Source organism: Dama dama, chromosome 9, assembly GCF_033118175.1.
Source record: "Dama dama isolate Ldn47 chromosome 9, ASM3311817v1, whole genome shotgun sequence".
Lineage (NCBI taxonomy): Eukaryota > Metazoa > Chordata > Mammalia > Artiodactyla > Cervidae > Dama > Dama dama.
In genome coordinates, this window is record NC_083689.1 from 22,623,442 (window position 1) to 22,637,829 (window position 14,388).

The 14,388-nt window shown below is 58.2% G+C and overlaps 1 protein-coding gene across 2 annotated transcripts in view; it reads right to left on the reverse strand.

Moving 5' to 3' along the window:
• Nucleotides 1–14,388, reverse strand: part of KDM4B (lysine demethylase 4B) — a 116,772-nt gene that overhangs the window by 44,786 nt on the left and 57,598 nt on the right. For both annotated transcript variants that reach the window (XM_061150621.1, XM_061150619.1), the window contains exons 7-9: nucleotides 8,712–8,761; nucleotides 4,641–4,744; nucleotides 349–486 (exon numbers count right to left, since the gene is read on the reverse strand). In XM_061150621.1, coding sequence (XP_061006604.1) covers nucleotides 349–486; nucleotides 4,641–4,744; nucleotides 8,712–8,761 — 292 coding nt within the window. The remainder of the gene's footprint in view (nucleotides 1–348; nucleotides 487–4,640; nucleotides 4,745–8,711; nucleotides 8,762–14,388) is intronic.

Below are 14,388 nucleotides of genomic sequence, written 5' to 3' on the forward strand. Positions count from 1 at the left end.
ACACACTGCAGAGCCTGTAAAGACAGGCTCTGGGGCCGGAGCAAACCCCGCACCTGACCAAGAGGCCCCTCAAGAGTCAACTAACAAGGAACAAATCTTCTCTGGCCCCCAGATGGTGGGAGCGTACCTGGGCTTGCCAGGACAGAGGGAGCCCTGAGCCAGGCCTGGCCAGGCCCCGGCTGCTGCACACACCTGACCTGCCTCCAAGTGAGGAATGAGCTGACGACACGTTTGCTGAGGATCCAGAAACAGACCCTGATGTTGAGTCTGAGCCCCAGGCTGAATATAAGCGGCTGTCACCTAGGCCCTGGGCTGGGGGAGCAGGTGGGGGGGCTAGTGCTCACTCACCTGGGTGGCCACCTTGCCATAATCGATCCACCGCAGTGTGGCAAAGTTGGTGGACTCGGCACAGTTGAATCCGTGGTTGAAGCCAGCATGGTAGCCGTAGGGGAACGTGATCATGAACTCCCCCGCCTCCTGGGTGATCTGAGGAGGAAGGGGTGACAGGTGAGGGATGAGGCCCGGCTGGAAGAAATGCCCGACATGGGTCATCACAGGCTGGCAGCAAAGCCACCAGAAGCCACCAAGGGGCCCAGCAGGGGGGTGTGGGCTTCAGGATGTCCTACCAAGTGCGGGGACCTGACTTCAGGAGCCAAGGAGTCGGCCAGGTGAAAGGCCAAGGTTCTACAGGTTGCAGCCTCGTTCTCATGGGGCCAGTAGAGCAGGTGAGGCAAGCGGCTGGGGTGGCTGCTACCAGCCCCATCGCTCCACAGAGGCCCCACCAGGCCCAAGGGGACAGTCTGGAAGCTCAGACAGGTGAGTTGCAGCACTAGGATTCTAGGTGCTTTCTGTTTGGGGCGGGGGGCAGCTTCTGCTTCGGAGGCAGGTGGCTATCACACCTCCTGTCCACTGTGAGATGTTCCCACACGGCACCAGGGCCGGCAAGGTGGGCTGGTCAACTCTGGGGAAGCTCGGAGCCCTGGGAGCTCAGGACACGCGTGAGCCTGCACCACGGCGTCCAGTCCTCATATGAGGAAGGAGTAGGCCCACCCATGAAACGGCCCCAGATGCTTGCCTGAGTCACCCCACCACTGTGAGCAGGGAGCCTATCCACTAGATCCAGACATGGGTCCCTCCAAGTGAGGGTAGAGCAACTGAAGTGACGTATCAGCAGGCTGGGAGGATACACATCAAGGTCAGAACCCCACAGGAGGAGCTGATGTTTCTAGGCATATTCAAAATGGTCTGGACAGCCAGACTCTGGTCCGGCCTCTGCATCAAAGACACCAAACCCAGGAGCTGGGTTTGAGGGATGGGGGATGATGACAACACACAGAGGCGTCCAGTACTGTCACCCTGAGGCTTGGAGAAGGTGGGGGCTGCAGCCTCCTCCCCACTGACCATCCCCAGCCATCAACAGTCGTTCCAACAGTAGACTGTTCTGAAAGAGAAGAGAAGTAACAGCAGCCAGCATGCCCGTTCATGGTGTCCTGCGGTGCAAGGTGTGGCTGTTGGAACGGAGGCCATGTGCAGGAGTGACCTCTGGGGTTGGGAGGGCCATCATTTCCTGGATTGAGCTGGGAGCAAAGATCAGCTTGTCTGGAGTTCCAGGGACTGTGGCCCCAATGTGCCCCCATCCCATCTTCCTCGTCTCTCTAGGGTTTCACGGACCCTGACCACACCATCTCTGCTCTGGGCCTGGCCTCTTCCGCTTGGCACATCCTCAGGGTTTATCATCCCAGTGGGCACTCCGCTGACTCCTTTTTGTTCCTACAGGGCCTCCTATCACGCGGACGTGTCCTACTTGCTCATCTGGCCTCCTGCTGACAGGCCTGAGGCTGTTCCCTGGTCGGGATGCAGCGAGCAGAGCGGCGGGGCCAGTAGAACCACTTCTCCAGATGGTGCTGGTGCTTCTTGCACCAACGTGGCAGTGAGGGTGAGATCCCCCTGCCCCCTTGGCAGTGTCGGGGGTGTTCGCGGCCCAGGTAGGGAGTACAAGGCTCCAGCCCTGCCCCCAGGTTGGTAGGTGCCACCCACCACATCTGGTCCTGGTGTTTCTGGATCTGCCGTTGCAGGTGCGTGCCTCCTTTTGCCAAATGTGTCTGTTCAATTCTCCTGCCCCACTTAGAGGCCGTTCACTGCTTTGTCACTGACTGTGGTTCTGTGCCCTGCTAATAACCCCAGAGGGATGAGTAGAAATCGCTGGATTTATCTAAGGAACTGACGAGGAGTCAAACCTTGGCAGGGGAAGGGGAGCGGCGGGAGGTGGTGGGGGGTGAGACGTCCAGAAACCAACCACAGAGTCAAAAATCAATCAAAACTGATGTAGCCTGGAGGAAAGCCAGTCCTTAAGAACACGCTGATATTTTTCTTTTCAAATAATGAATTGCACCAATCAAGGGAAGTCACTGTGCATTAAGTTATATTTTTAAATTCCAGTCCAAGTGACAGCTGTGTTCAGGGATGAAGTGACGGTAGGAGAGGGGTAGGTGGGGATGGGCAGCGTCCCCAGGACCAAAGGCCAGCATCCTTGGTCCTCAGGCAGGGCCCCTTGGCTTGGCTTCTGTTGCAGGACTCAGGAGCTCATGAAATGGTAAATAAACTCGGGTTTGGGGACGGCCCGTTAAACCCAGTTACTGATTTTCTCATCCCACTTGAGCTGATCCTAGAGAGTGCTGTCTCACTCTTCCTCCGATGCCTCTGAGCACGGCTGGTCTGCTAGAGCCTCGGGGAGGCAGCGGGGTCCCTGTCACCAAGCCGGAGCCCCCCGCCAGACCCCTCCCATAAATCAAGGCCCAGAAGGGAAGGTGTGCTCATTTGGAATGACAAGAAGATTATGTTCCCTTCAGAAAATCTACATCTCGGTGGCTCCACCTCGGGCCCACGGAGGCTGTCCTCCATGTCACTGCCATCAACGTTAGCCCGACAATAAATTAGAAGGCATCGGGGATGATGGATCAGCCTTGAGGCAGAGCAGTTGGGAGAGGAGGGAGCATGGGCCCCACACGCCAGTCACAGAGGAAGCCCGGAGCTTGGCTGCCCCTCGAGCTCTCGAAGAATGAATGAGGAAGTCTGTGGCAGATCACAGAAACACACACTTTTAATTATTAAAAAGCTCCGCTATTGATCTGCTTTTTCTTCCAGAAGTAAATACCATTACGAAGATTTATAAGTGGAGTGTGGAGTGACTCTTCTACCAGGAATTCAGATGAGGGGCTACATGTGGAGCCCTAAGAGAGGCGTCCATCTCTGACTCTGCGGGGCCTGGAGCCTGGTCCCCAGGCCTGCAGCCCATGGAGGGCTCTCTGCTGCCGGACAAGGGCCTGGGTCCCACAGCCTCAGAGTGAAGCTCTGTCCTGGCCCCTGTGGGAGCCGGTATGGCCACGGAGCCCAGCCTCTCCTGGGTCACCAGCAGGGTCACCAGCGGGAGGCCACTGCCTGTGGGTCGTACTCAGATATTGCACATATGAGGTGCAGGACCACACTGGCACCGGCCTGGGAGGATGGACAGCGACCACCAGCTGACTCCCACGACCTGCATCCCTCTCCAGGATGCAGGGCTGTGGAAAATGCTCTTGACAAAGCGATGGGAAACAAGGACCTCTCAGTCCCGTGAGCAATGCTGTTATCTGTCTGCAAGGTTCCTGGTAACGAACAACGATCCAACCAGAAGACAGAGGGGGCAGAGAGAACAGGGACAGCCGCTACCTGAAGAGCAGGAGTGGTGGGGGTGGCCCTGGCAGGAGAGGCCACACCCCCATCCGCATGGTGATGCTGCCTGCGGCTGTGTGCCTGAAAACAGCAGAGCCAGTTTTCGACTTGCTGACACCCAGGGCCAGAGGCAGGCATGGAAGTCTGCTCACAGGGCTCGCTCTGTGCCTGACAGATCACTCTCTGGGGAGACCTGCAGGAGCTGGGCTGCCTCTGCCCTCAGGGCCATGGCCCACATGCCTTCCAGAAAGTTCCAGGCATGGGCCATTCGCCTGGACCCTCGTGTCCAGGAGGCTTGTCTGTAGGGAGGGACTGGCCTGGCGTGACGAAGACTGGGCCCACTCTCGGGACAGAGGCGCCCAGCCCCAGAGCTCAGTCCCTGCTGCCCATCCCGCTCTCCCAGGTGGTGGGGTCCCTGCCAACTTAGCCCCCAATGTGGCCTCACCCCTCACAGCCCCATGTGGACACCTTACAGGCAACTGCATGAGGTCACAGCTTTCATGCTGCAGGCGAGTCAGACACTTCATTTCTAAACAGGTGTTCACTCCCTCTGGAGTGAGGCTGTCTGCCCTGGGCATGGGTGGGGTAGGCAGGGGGCTCCCACAAAGGGGGGCCCAGCTCCTCAGCACTTCCTGCAGGGTTGTCAGGAGCTGCCCCCACCATCCACTCCCCAGTCCGACCCCAGGACCAGCAGATATTCGGGTCTGGGTTGGGAGGGACCGGGAGGGAAACCCCTCCTGATACCCACCTCCACTCTCACCACCACTGTGGAGGAGCTGACGGCCCAGGAGTGCAGCCAGATCCCAGCCTGCAGTCCTTCTAGAACCTTCTCCAGCGTGAAGACGCCAGTTTCCTGGGGCGCTCACGGTCAGCAGGGCCCGGGCCCAGAAGCCCGTCCACCAGCAGGCTACATACCCGCCCCTACATACCCGGCTGAACGGGATCCCGTACTTCTTGAGGATAATGGGCGAGATGAGGGTCATCTTGTGCCGAAGGAAGGCATCGCAGCCCTGGGAGCTTCCGGGGAAGAAGCCTGGAGCAGACGAGACAGTGTCAGCCGGATGGGGCGGGGTGGCCAGGCGGCCCTGTCCTTCTCTGGCCCCGCAGGAACGAAATACCCAGGGGCCCGCCAGGCTGAGTGTACCCACGCACAGCACCACATTTGTGACTACAGACAAGGTGTGCGGTGGGGGCACGGCTGCCCACAGACTACCCCCGACTCCGAGTTCCCCTCAGGGGCCTCCACACGGTCACTCGGCCACATGAGAGGGCAGCCGGGAGTCAGGACAGAGGAGCTGCTCTCTAGAGCCTGACGAGTTGTGGGGGTGAGGAGTGAGTGGGGCCTCCGTCCCCCCCACACACTGACCAAGTCCACAACAAAGAGGGGGGCTGCCTGAGTGGGCGAGGGCTCTCTACCCACATGGTCCCATGACCCACCTACCCATGGCCCAGACCCACAGGACATGGGGGCAGAGTGGGCGACCCAGGCCTGCGCCTCCATCTGTGCTCGCAGCCCCTCTGCTTTCTGCCCCAGAGCGCGCCATGTAGCTAATTTAAAAGATGATCCACGAGTCCACGGGAGGCCCAGACACCTAGACCCAGACACCAGGCTTCACCAGCACAGCTCAGCACTGTTCCCACATCACATGTTGGCTGAAATTCAAGTCACTAACAGGCTAGTCGCGTGGTTAAGGAAAAGCCAACCTCAGGTTCTGCCCACAGTTGGCTGAACTTCTCACCCCAAACCACACAGAGTGGGCACAGCAGGGCCGCATGGCTCCTCAAGGTGTGGGACATGTCCCCAAGGCAGTAGCGTGCACCCCCAAGTGTCCACCTCCCTCCAGGGCTGACCCCCAGGCCTGGGTGGCCCCGGAGCCCTTCCAGTGAGACCAGCCAGTGCACACCCTGGATGGGCACGTGCGCACACGCATGTGTGCACGTGCGTGTGTCTGTGTGCGCGTGTCTGTGTGCGCACATGGCCCCACCCACACGCCGAGGCTGGAGGAGGCTCCTGACGGCAAGGACTCAGTGTGGAGGTTCTGGAAAGAGCCAGGACAACCGAATCCCACAGTCTGCTCTGCACTAAAAGCATTTCCATTAGAGTTACGGCTGCCTGCCGCCTGGCCCGCCGGCCTCTCTGCAGTTCCTCTTTTTAATGCACAGTTTAAGTGCCTCTCATTAAAGCTCTAATAAAGGCGCACATTTTAAGTGATTAGCACCAATAATGCGCCAACACATTAACGCTCTCCCCGTGGGCTGCACAACCCTCCCAGCGAGCCCATTCAGGGCGCAGCTATTCATTTTCCATATTAACTGCAACCCCCTTCCATCCATCTCAACAAAGCCGCCCGGGAGGCACGCCCCCAAAAAGTTTGGAAGGGACGCCCAGGAGGGCAGTGAGTCACCAGCCCTGGAGCCTCCTCAGTCCTTCCTCTGAGGAGGGGACAGCAGCCCGAGTGAGAGGCTGTGGAGGAACCATGAGATCCCCCACCCCTCCTCCGGAGCTGTTGGCCCCTTCCCTGAATTCCAGGTGCAGCCTGACTTCACAAGGGCCACCTTCCTGCTTGCCCGCCCACCGAACCAAGCCCTCCACAGATGCCCAGGCAGCAAGCCAGCATCCAGGTCCGGGCGTCAGAAAGGCCCCGGCAGTAGTTCCGGCCGCCTCCAGCTTCTCTAGTTGGTGCTCAGATCACCCCACACTTTTCCAGTAAAGAAGGCACATTGACGGAGAACAGCCGGGCGTGGCTAGCTGCAAACACCCTTGAAAGTGAAAGTGAAAGTGAAGTTGCTGAGTCGTGTCCGACTCTTTGCGACCCCATGGACTGTAGCCTACCAGGCTCCTCCATCCATGGGATTTTCCAGGCAAGAATACTGGAGTGGGTTGCCATTTCCTTCTCCAGGAGATCTTCCCAACCCAGGAATTGAACCCAGGTCTCCCGCATTGTAGGCAGACACTTTACCGTCTGAGCCACCAGCGAAGGCCGAACACCCTCGGCCCCCCACCAAACAGCAAGAGCAGAGATGCTGAAGACAAGGCCCAGGGTCCCCAGAGAGAGAGCACCTGTGCTAATGTTCCTGGCTCTGCAGGTGGGGGGCTGAACTGTGGCTCCCCCAAGACATCCACACCCTGATCCCCGCAGCCTGTGTAAGGTCCCCTCCCTGGAGAAAGGGGCTCTGAAGATGGGATCAAGTGCAGGCCCCTGAAATAAGATGGGCCTGGACCCCTGTGGGGGCCTGTGACATCCTGAAGGTCCTTCTAAGACGGGGGCAGGGGAGACCCAACCATAGCAGTGGAAGCCATGGGCCAGGGAGACAGAATGAGAGCAACGTGGCCCCAAGTCCAGGACGGGGCAACTCCAGAAGTCAGAGAAGCCAGAAATTGGGTTCTGCCCCACCCCACTCCACCTAGGGGGCCTCAGGAAGGAGCCAGCCTGCTGATGCCTGGACCTTGGCCCCAAGAGGCTTGGTGTAGACTTCTGACCTCCACAAGCGTGAGAACACAAAACTGTGGGGGTTTATTTAGGACTTTTTTTTAAACTGTAGTTTAAGGTTCACAGCAAAATTGAGGGGATTGGTGTTGTTTTAAGTCACTGAGTTTGTGATGCGTGCGTGCTAAGTTGTGTCCAACTCTTTGTGACACCAAGGACTATAGCCCGCCAGGCTCCTCTGACCATGGGATTCTCCAGGCAAGAATACTGGAGTGCGTTGCCATTTCTTCTCCAGGGGCTCTTCCCCTTCCCCACCCGGATCGAACCCGGGTCTCTTATGTGTCCTGCACAGGTTGGCGGGTTCTTTACCACTAGTGCCCCCTGGGAGTTTGTGGTAATTTGTTATATCAACCAGAAGCTAATACAACAGGAAAAGACATTTTTAATTGGCATTTTAAAAAGTCAGATAATGGGGGGAAAATCTAATTTGGCTTTCCCTTTAGATCTTAGGAAGTAAGTGCAATTGGCCTTTGCCAGAACTGGCTGTCCTGGAGTTCCCACCAGGAGAAACATGCTCCCCAGGGTGGGAGAGGCACGGAGGCCGGCGGCGGGCCATCAGGGAGCCTCGCCAACACCAAGCCACGGCTTTGGAAGGTTCCACCGCCTGAGGGCACCAGCTGCCTGCTGCTGCCACAGAGGTCAGGGTGGCCAGAGGCCCAGCGCTGTCTGAGAGGCAGATCCTCACCCCCACCTGGATGCAGCCTGTGAAGGAGGGGCCACTCTTGACTGTGGAGCAAGGGCTGATGGCTGGGCCAGTCGTCTGCTACTGTCCGTCCAGCACTGACAGCCACCCACCCTCATGACACAAGAGCCTCTGTGGGGACAGGGCAGGGGCATGATGAGAGTGACTCAGGGCCGTGGCCTGGCCCTCCACTGGGGCACACAGAGGCCTCAGGGCCTCCCAGCCGGGATGTCTGCTTGTCTCGAAGGATTCCGTGCCCCGAGGGCCTTCCTATGCCTGAGTGGTCAGTGGCCCCCTGTCCGGACACAGCCCAGGACCCTCTCTGATAAATCCCGTCAGCCCAAGAGGCCCCAGCTAGGGCCTCAATCCAGATAGCGGGACATTTGCTGAGGGAGCCCGGGTGATCCAGTCCTGCACGGACAGCAGACGGCCCCACGGCCCCCACTCGGCCGTGCAGCACTGTGAGGACCTCCGAACTGAACTTCTCATGTTCAAGACTGAGCAAAGGCTCTGCAAAGACAGAGGAGTGCGGGATGGAGCCCCAGGAGCTGGGGGGTGGGGGGCGAGAACACTGGCTGCCTCCAGCCTGCAAAGCCTGGGGTCACATCCCAAACTCCGTGCCAAGAGTCTGGAAAACGAGAGTGTTGAAGCACACATCCGTGCAGCTTGTGTCAAGCGACAGACCCACAGTGGGGGGACCATGGCCTGACCCAGAGGGAAGGAAGGGGACACAGTGTGGGACACCGACACCCAGACAACAGCGGGAAGCCGGGGAGGGTGGGACTGCCAGCCCGCGGCCCACCCAGCCCCAGGGGGCCCCGGGCACCTACCGATGGCCAGCCGCTCCAGGCGCTTGCCGTGCTCCGGGGGGATGGCATACCTACGAGAGAAGGCAGGCACATCAGAGTTGAGAGCGTGTGGCCAGGTGGATACCTCCATTTTCAAACAAATGTGGGGTGTGTCCTTTGTCCAAAGGAGGAGGGAGGATGGTAAAGGGTCCGACTGCAGTTATCAGACCATCTGCCTCCAGACCTGTTGGGAGAAACTCCAGACAGTGGCTCTCAAGCCAGCGATCCTCCCCCCAGGGGACACCAGGCCACATCTGAGACATTCCCAGTTGTCACCACTGGGGGGGGCGGTTCCTGGCAGCGAGGGGGTGGGGGCAGGGATACTGCTCCACGGCCCACCCCCACAGAGTGACCTGCCCAAGGCCGCAGTGCGGAGGGGTAGGGGCACTGTGCTCCTGAATCAGCCGGGCAACACCTGGAACTAGAACAAGACCCTGTGAGGGCGCATCCCCCCAGGAGGCCAAGTGGGGGACCACAGGGAACACAGACGATCCCCCAGACATGGCAGCCAGCTGAACCCACCCCAATGGAGAGGTTTACCACTGATCTTAATAAAATAAAAGGGGGCGAGGGGAGGAGAGGTGAACGCTGTGCCGTCTCGTTTATCCAACAGGATAAACACAATTAATTTCCGAGCATGCTCGGGGCCCTGGAGGCGGTGGCTGTGGCACCTTTAATTCTGCTGGCGTCAGAGAATTTCCCATTATCTGCACAAAGAGGAGGCGACTCTTTTTTTAAACGTCCTTTTATCACTTACATAAAGATGATTAAAATTAATCCCAATCCAAGGCACCTTGGTGGGATTAATGTCACCCCCCACAAACAGCAGAATGAAACATTCCGTCCCTTCTGGGAAGATGCCCAGGGCCGGGAAGGAACTAATTTACGGCTCCAAGGCTGTGATGATTAATGCAATATCGCGGGTCTACAATGCTGCTTTCACTTAATTACCGCCTGTAATTGGGAGTTGTAAAGATAAGATTAATTGAATCTGGTGGATGTTAAAAGTTGAATATGTTGGCACGTGGCTCCTCTGTTATCAGAAAGTACAGACTGCAGGACGCAGGCCGAGTGTTCAGAAGGGCAGCCCCTGGAGAGAGGAGAAAGGACTCATGGACGGAAGTCAGCGGCCATGGGGACATCCGGACTCCGAGCGCCAAGAGCACGTGGCGCCTGCCACAGTCCGCAACCACCAGGCGAACCCCTTGGGGTACTGAGAGGCCCCAGAGCTACCCCCTCCCACCTCCAGGGACCCTGCAGGATGAAAATCTCCGTCTTCAGGGGAGGGCGGGGTGCTAGTCCTGACTACATAAGCGCTGAGCATGGACCATCCAAACAAAGGAGGCAGGGAAGGTGTTTGTAGCTTCATCGGTGCAGCTGTGAAGGCTCCCCGAATTCTACTGGCTGTGGCAATGTAGGTACACACCGAGCCCCGACCCAGCCACAGCCCTCCCTTGCAGAGCAGACATTCACCACTGGAGGAAAGTCCCCAAACCGAGGGGCTTCCATGGCAGAACCTCATGGGGTCTCCAGTCAGGGCCCGGGTCATGTTACATCATCACAGCCCCACCCAGCGTCACACCACCGGGTCGGACTCGGGTCTGGGAGGAGAAAAAAGAAAGGAAGAAGGCAGAGGGGCTCCTTGGGTTGAGCTGGGCTGCTTACTCACCCTCGAGGTGGCAAGCATCTGTCTGGCTATTAGAGAGCAGGTTCTGGGGCCATAAAACAGAGTCAGCTTTATTGGTCACCAATATGGGGGCAGTCTGTCCTGCCCCCCAGGAACTCTGTCACAACACAAGGTCAAACCTCACGGCCAAAATCAATCTGCTCTGTCCACCTCAGATCCCAGGCAGCTGCTCTCTGGACGTGGCAGCCCTGGTCACCGGGGTGGCAAAGGATGCTTGCCTATTTCGATGGACAGACGGTCTGCCCGGGACCACATCCATCTCACGATTGGGCTGGTGTGAGGTCTCCCGGCTGGCACGCAGCCCTGCCCCAGCCCACACACAGTCCCCCTTGGTTCCCCCATCCTGCTCTCTGCCAGCATGGGCGCCCCTCTCCAGCAAGGCTAGTTTTCTGCACGTCTTGCTGCACTATAGCCATCTCCCCGGTCCAACAGCCCCTCCCTCCTCCCGGGGGTAGGGTCCAGTCCCAGACGGCCCAGTCACGGCAGAAGAGCCTGGACAGGATGGGGCAGCGCTACTCCCAGAATCTGGCGACCACTGGGAGAGAAAATAGACTGGAGGTTTGGGGGCCAGAGTCGGAAATGGGGGAGGCTGCAGAGGGACAGGCCACCCGTGGAGGGGGTCACACTGGTTCCTCCACCCACAGCACGGGGAGCCCCAGTCCTGAGGCCGACCAGGCAGGTCCCTCTGGACCTTCTCCACGTGTTTTCCCAGCCCTTCCTATGCACCCCTCTTCCTCCACCCTTTCTCTCTGGTAGTGACAGTTCTTAAACAAACTGCTTGTGGCCAACACTCAACCAGAAAGTTGTGGAAACTTCAGCGCTCTTGGCTTGGTGGCCCTGGCAACCATGGGCATGGGACCCCGCGAGGCTGCAGCAGGACCGGACAGGCTCCATAACTCCGGGTTTAATGTTGTGGAATCGCTGAGGAGGCCGAGAGAGACGAAGTCGACCATTGTTTGCCAGATGCCTTTTTCAAAAAGGCAGTCATCTGTAAGTATCAAGGGCTTCAGTGAGAAAATAAAATGTTTTTCGATCTGCTGTACAGCCATGGAGGTGATGGAAAAGACCAAGTCAGGTCTCTCTGGAGCTGGCTCCCAGGCAGGGACACAAGACATGTGCAAAGCCACAAGACAGTGAGGAGACAAGTCCGATCAAGCAGTTTCACTGTTCAAGTGACTGGCTGATGAGCACAGATGTTTCTGGGAACAATGGTGATCATGGCCCGGATGTCATAATCTAGAAGGAAGCGGCCCCCTGGTCTGCGGAGAGACAGGCGGGCTGCTCCACAAGGAGGGCATCTGCCAGCCTCTCCTCCAGGTTCCTCTTTTACAACTGAGGCCTGGAGGAGTGGATACACATCCCTCGCCCCCAATCACAGCCACTCCCCAAAAGGCAATGCAGAAACCACATACCCGGCATAAGGTGAGAGGGAGGCCTGGGGCCATGGCTGCCAGCAATCACGTCCGAGATCCATATCCTGACACGGGTGTGGGGGCTGGACATGCTTACAGGGGGCCAGGGACACACTGAGGCTGGACGCCAAGGTGGGCATCCCCCGGGCCCTGCTGAAACCAAGCTGGAGTCCAGTAAGGAAGCTGGGGCTCCTGGGTGCTGGTGGATAGAGGCCTCAGTCCAGCAGGAGGGCGGCTCTTGAACCCAGGAACATAGAGAAATTGAAAGGAAATGCCCTCTGCGGGCAGCTCTCGCCTCGGGCTGGGGATGGGCCGCCTGCATTCCTGCCGAGACAGCGGGCCGGAGAGTCTTCCCGTCCGCAGCAGAGGATGCTATTAATAGTGTCATTTTCTTGGTGTTTTGTTTATTCCCCTGGAATGGCTTGATGGATGTGAATAATTATCAGACTATAAAAGCCAGCAAATGTGCTATTTTCTATCGCTCTAAATCATCAAACAAATAAAGTGTGAAACAGCATTTTTGAATATAATTTTCCCCTCTAATGGCTTAGAATTATTATCAAGAACAATGAAAATAAATAAGCAAATGCCTTGTGAGTTAAAAATTAAATGAGTGTGTCAGGAAGAGGGACACAGGCCGTCGTGGAGAGTAGGGACCTGCTCAGGGGCCATTGGTTCTGCGGATGGAACAAGTGGCTTCAGGCCCCAAGGGTACCCAGGCCTCTCTGGGTGGGGACTCCCACCACCTGGTGCCCTCTGGCCCGGAAGTGGGTCCCTGGGACCACCTCCCAGGAGGGAGGGCTACACTGGCAGGTGTGCACCACAGTACCTGCGTGTCCAGCTGACCCCCGGAAGGTCCAGAGAGTCGTGTGCCACTGCCCTGGGACGGCCACATGAGACCTCAGAAGACGAGGCAAGTAGGGGGCTGGCCTCTGCCCCTCCTCTTCTGGGCCATGGACAGACAATGCCAGGTGGGTACTGCCTCTCAGAACAGCAGGAAAACCTGAGGTCCTCAGACAAATTCTCAGGACAAGGAACACCCACTCCAGTGGGAGTCAGTGTACCCCCCAGGGCCCACTGGCTCAGCTGGCCGCCCACCCTGGACTGCAGGGCCCGGCAGAAAGGATCGAGTTCCCTGAGAGCGGGGCGTGTTGCCATGGTAACGAGGTAATTCCCACATGCTCCTGCCAGCTGCCAGGGTAACGAGACTTGAGGGGGCCTGCCTCTCAGACCCTGTTGCCCATTCCTGAGGCCCCCGGCCACTGCCCCAGCCTGCAGGACCGTCCTGCTCAGAGCCAGGGTGGAAGCACCGTGACACGGACGGTATTTGTTCCCGGAGATGCATGCGACTTCGCTGGTGACAACAGCGCTTGGGATTTCTTCCATCACTGGCCTGACAGCTCCCCCCAGCATGAGGCTCAGCCTCCCCCTTTCCTCTCTGCCGAGGAACGCGAGCCAAGAGCAGGGGTCCAGCCAGGAGCCCTTTGGAAATGTCAGTTCAGCCTGACGCGAGTCGGAGGGCAAGGAAGTTAATTTCACAGTGTCTGCACAAGGCTGGGGCAGACAGGCCCCTCGCCGTTTAACAGGCTATAATTACAGGAACAGAAACAAGACGGCAGAGTCCAGGGAAGTGCCGAGACCACGCGTCACACTGGAGGCCACCTGGCACGAGCAAGCCACCCGCACGGCCCTGGGAGACCCCGGCAGCTCCCAACGCCAGCGGCCCCAGAGCCCCATGTGCTGGCCAGACAGAAGAGCTGTGTTTACTGTGATCCTCAAGCACAAAGCCCATCGTGGCCCATGCCCTCTCCAGCCACACGTCAGTGGGACAGTCCCAGCTCGCTGCCCTGTGGTCTGGGTGGGCCAAGCAGAAGAACCCAGTCACAGAGCAGGCTTCCCCTCACACTCCCAGCTGCCCAGGCACCATCTCCACGCTGGTTAGATAAGCCCAGCCAGAGAAGCCGCGCTCCACTCCTCTGCAGTGCAGAGCCAAAGGGCCAGAGAAACACAGTTAGCCCGAATGTGATTACCACGGAGACGAGCCACAGAGAGTTGCTCTACCGACCCGTCCCTGCACTTCAGATGACTTTCATTTATATAAAATTGCAAACCATCCAGTTCAAAAAATTCTTAGCTCTCTAGAACTAGAAGGGACCTTCCCATGGTCACACTTCACTGGGGTGAGGCAGGACAGGCACCCCAGAAAGTCGGGGCAAAGCGGTCCACAGGACTGCACTGCAGATGCTGACCAGGTGAGAAACCAACATAACCTTCCACCTGGGAAACTACAAGAACGAGCTGGGAAAGTAAGACCTGAATAGTCCAGGGACTTCCCTGGTGGGTCAGGAGTTAAGAACCCGCCTGTTAATGCAGAGGACACGGGTTCGATCCCTGCTCTGGGAAGACCCCACATGGCGTGCAGCAACTAAGCCCTGAAGCTACCACTACTGAAGGCCGAGCGCCCTAGAGTCTGTGCTCAACAACAAGAGAAGCCACTGCAATGAGAAGCCTGTGTACCATAATGAAGAGTAGCCCCTGCCTGCCGCAACTAGAGAAAGCC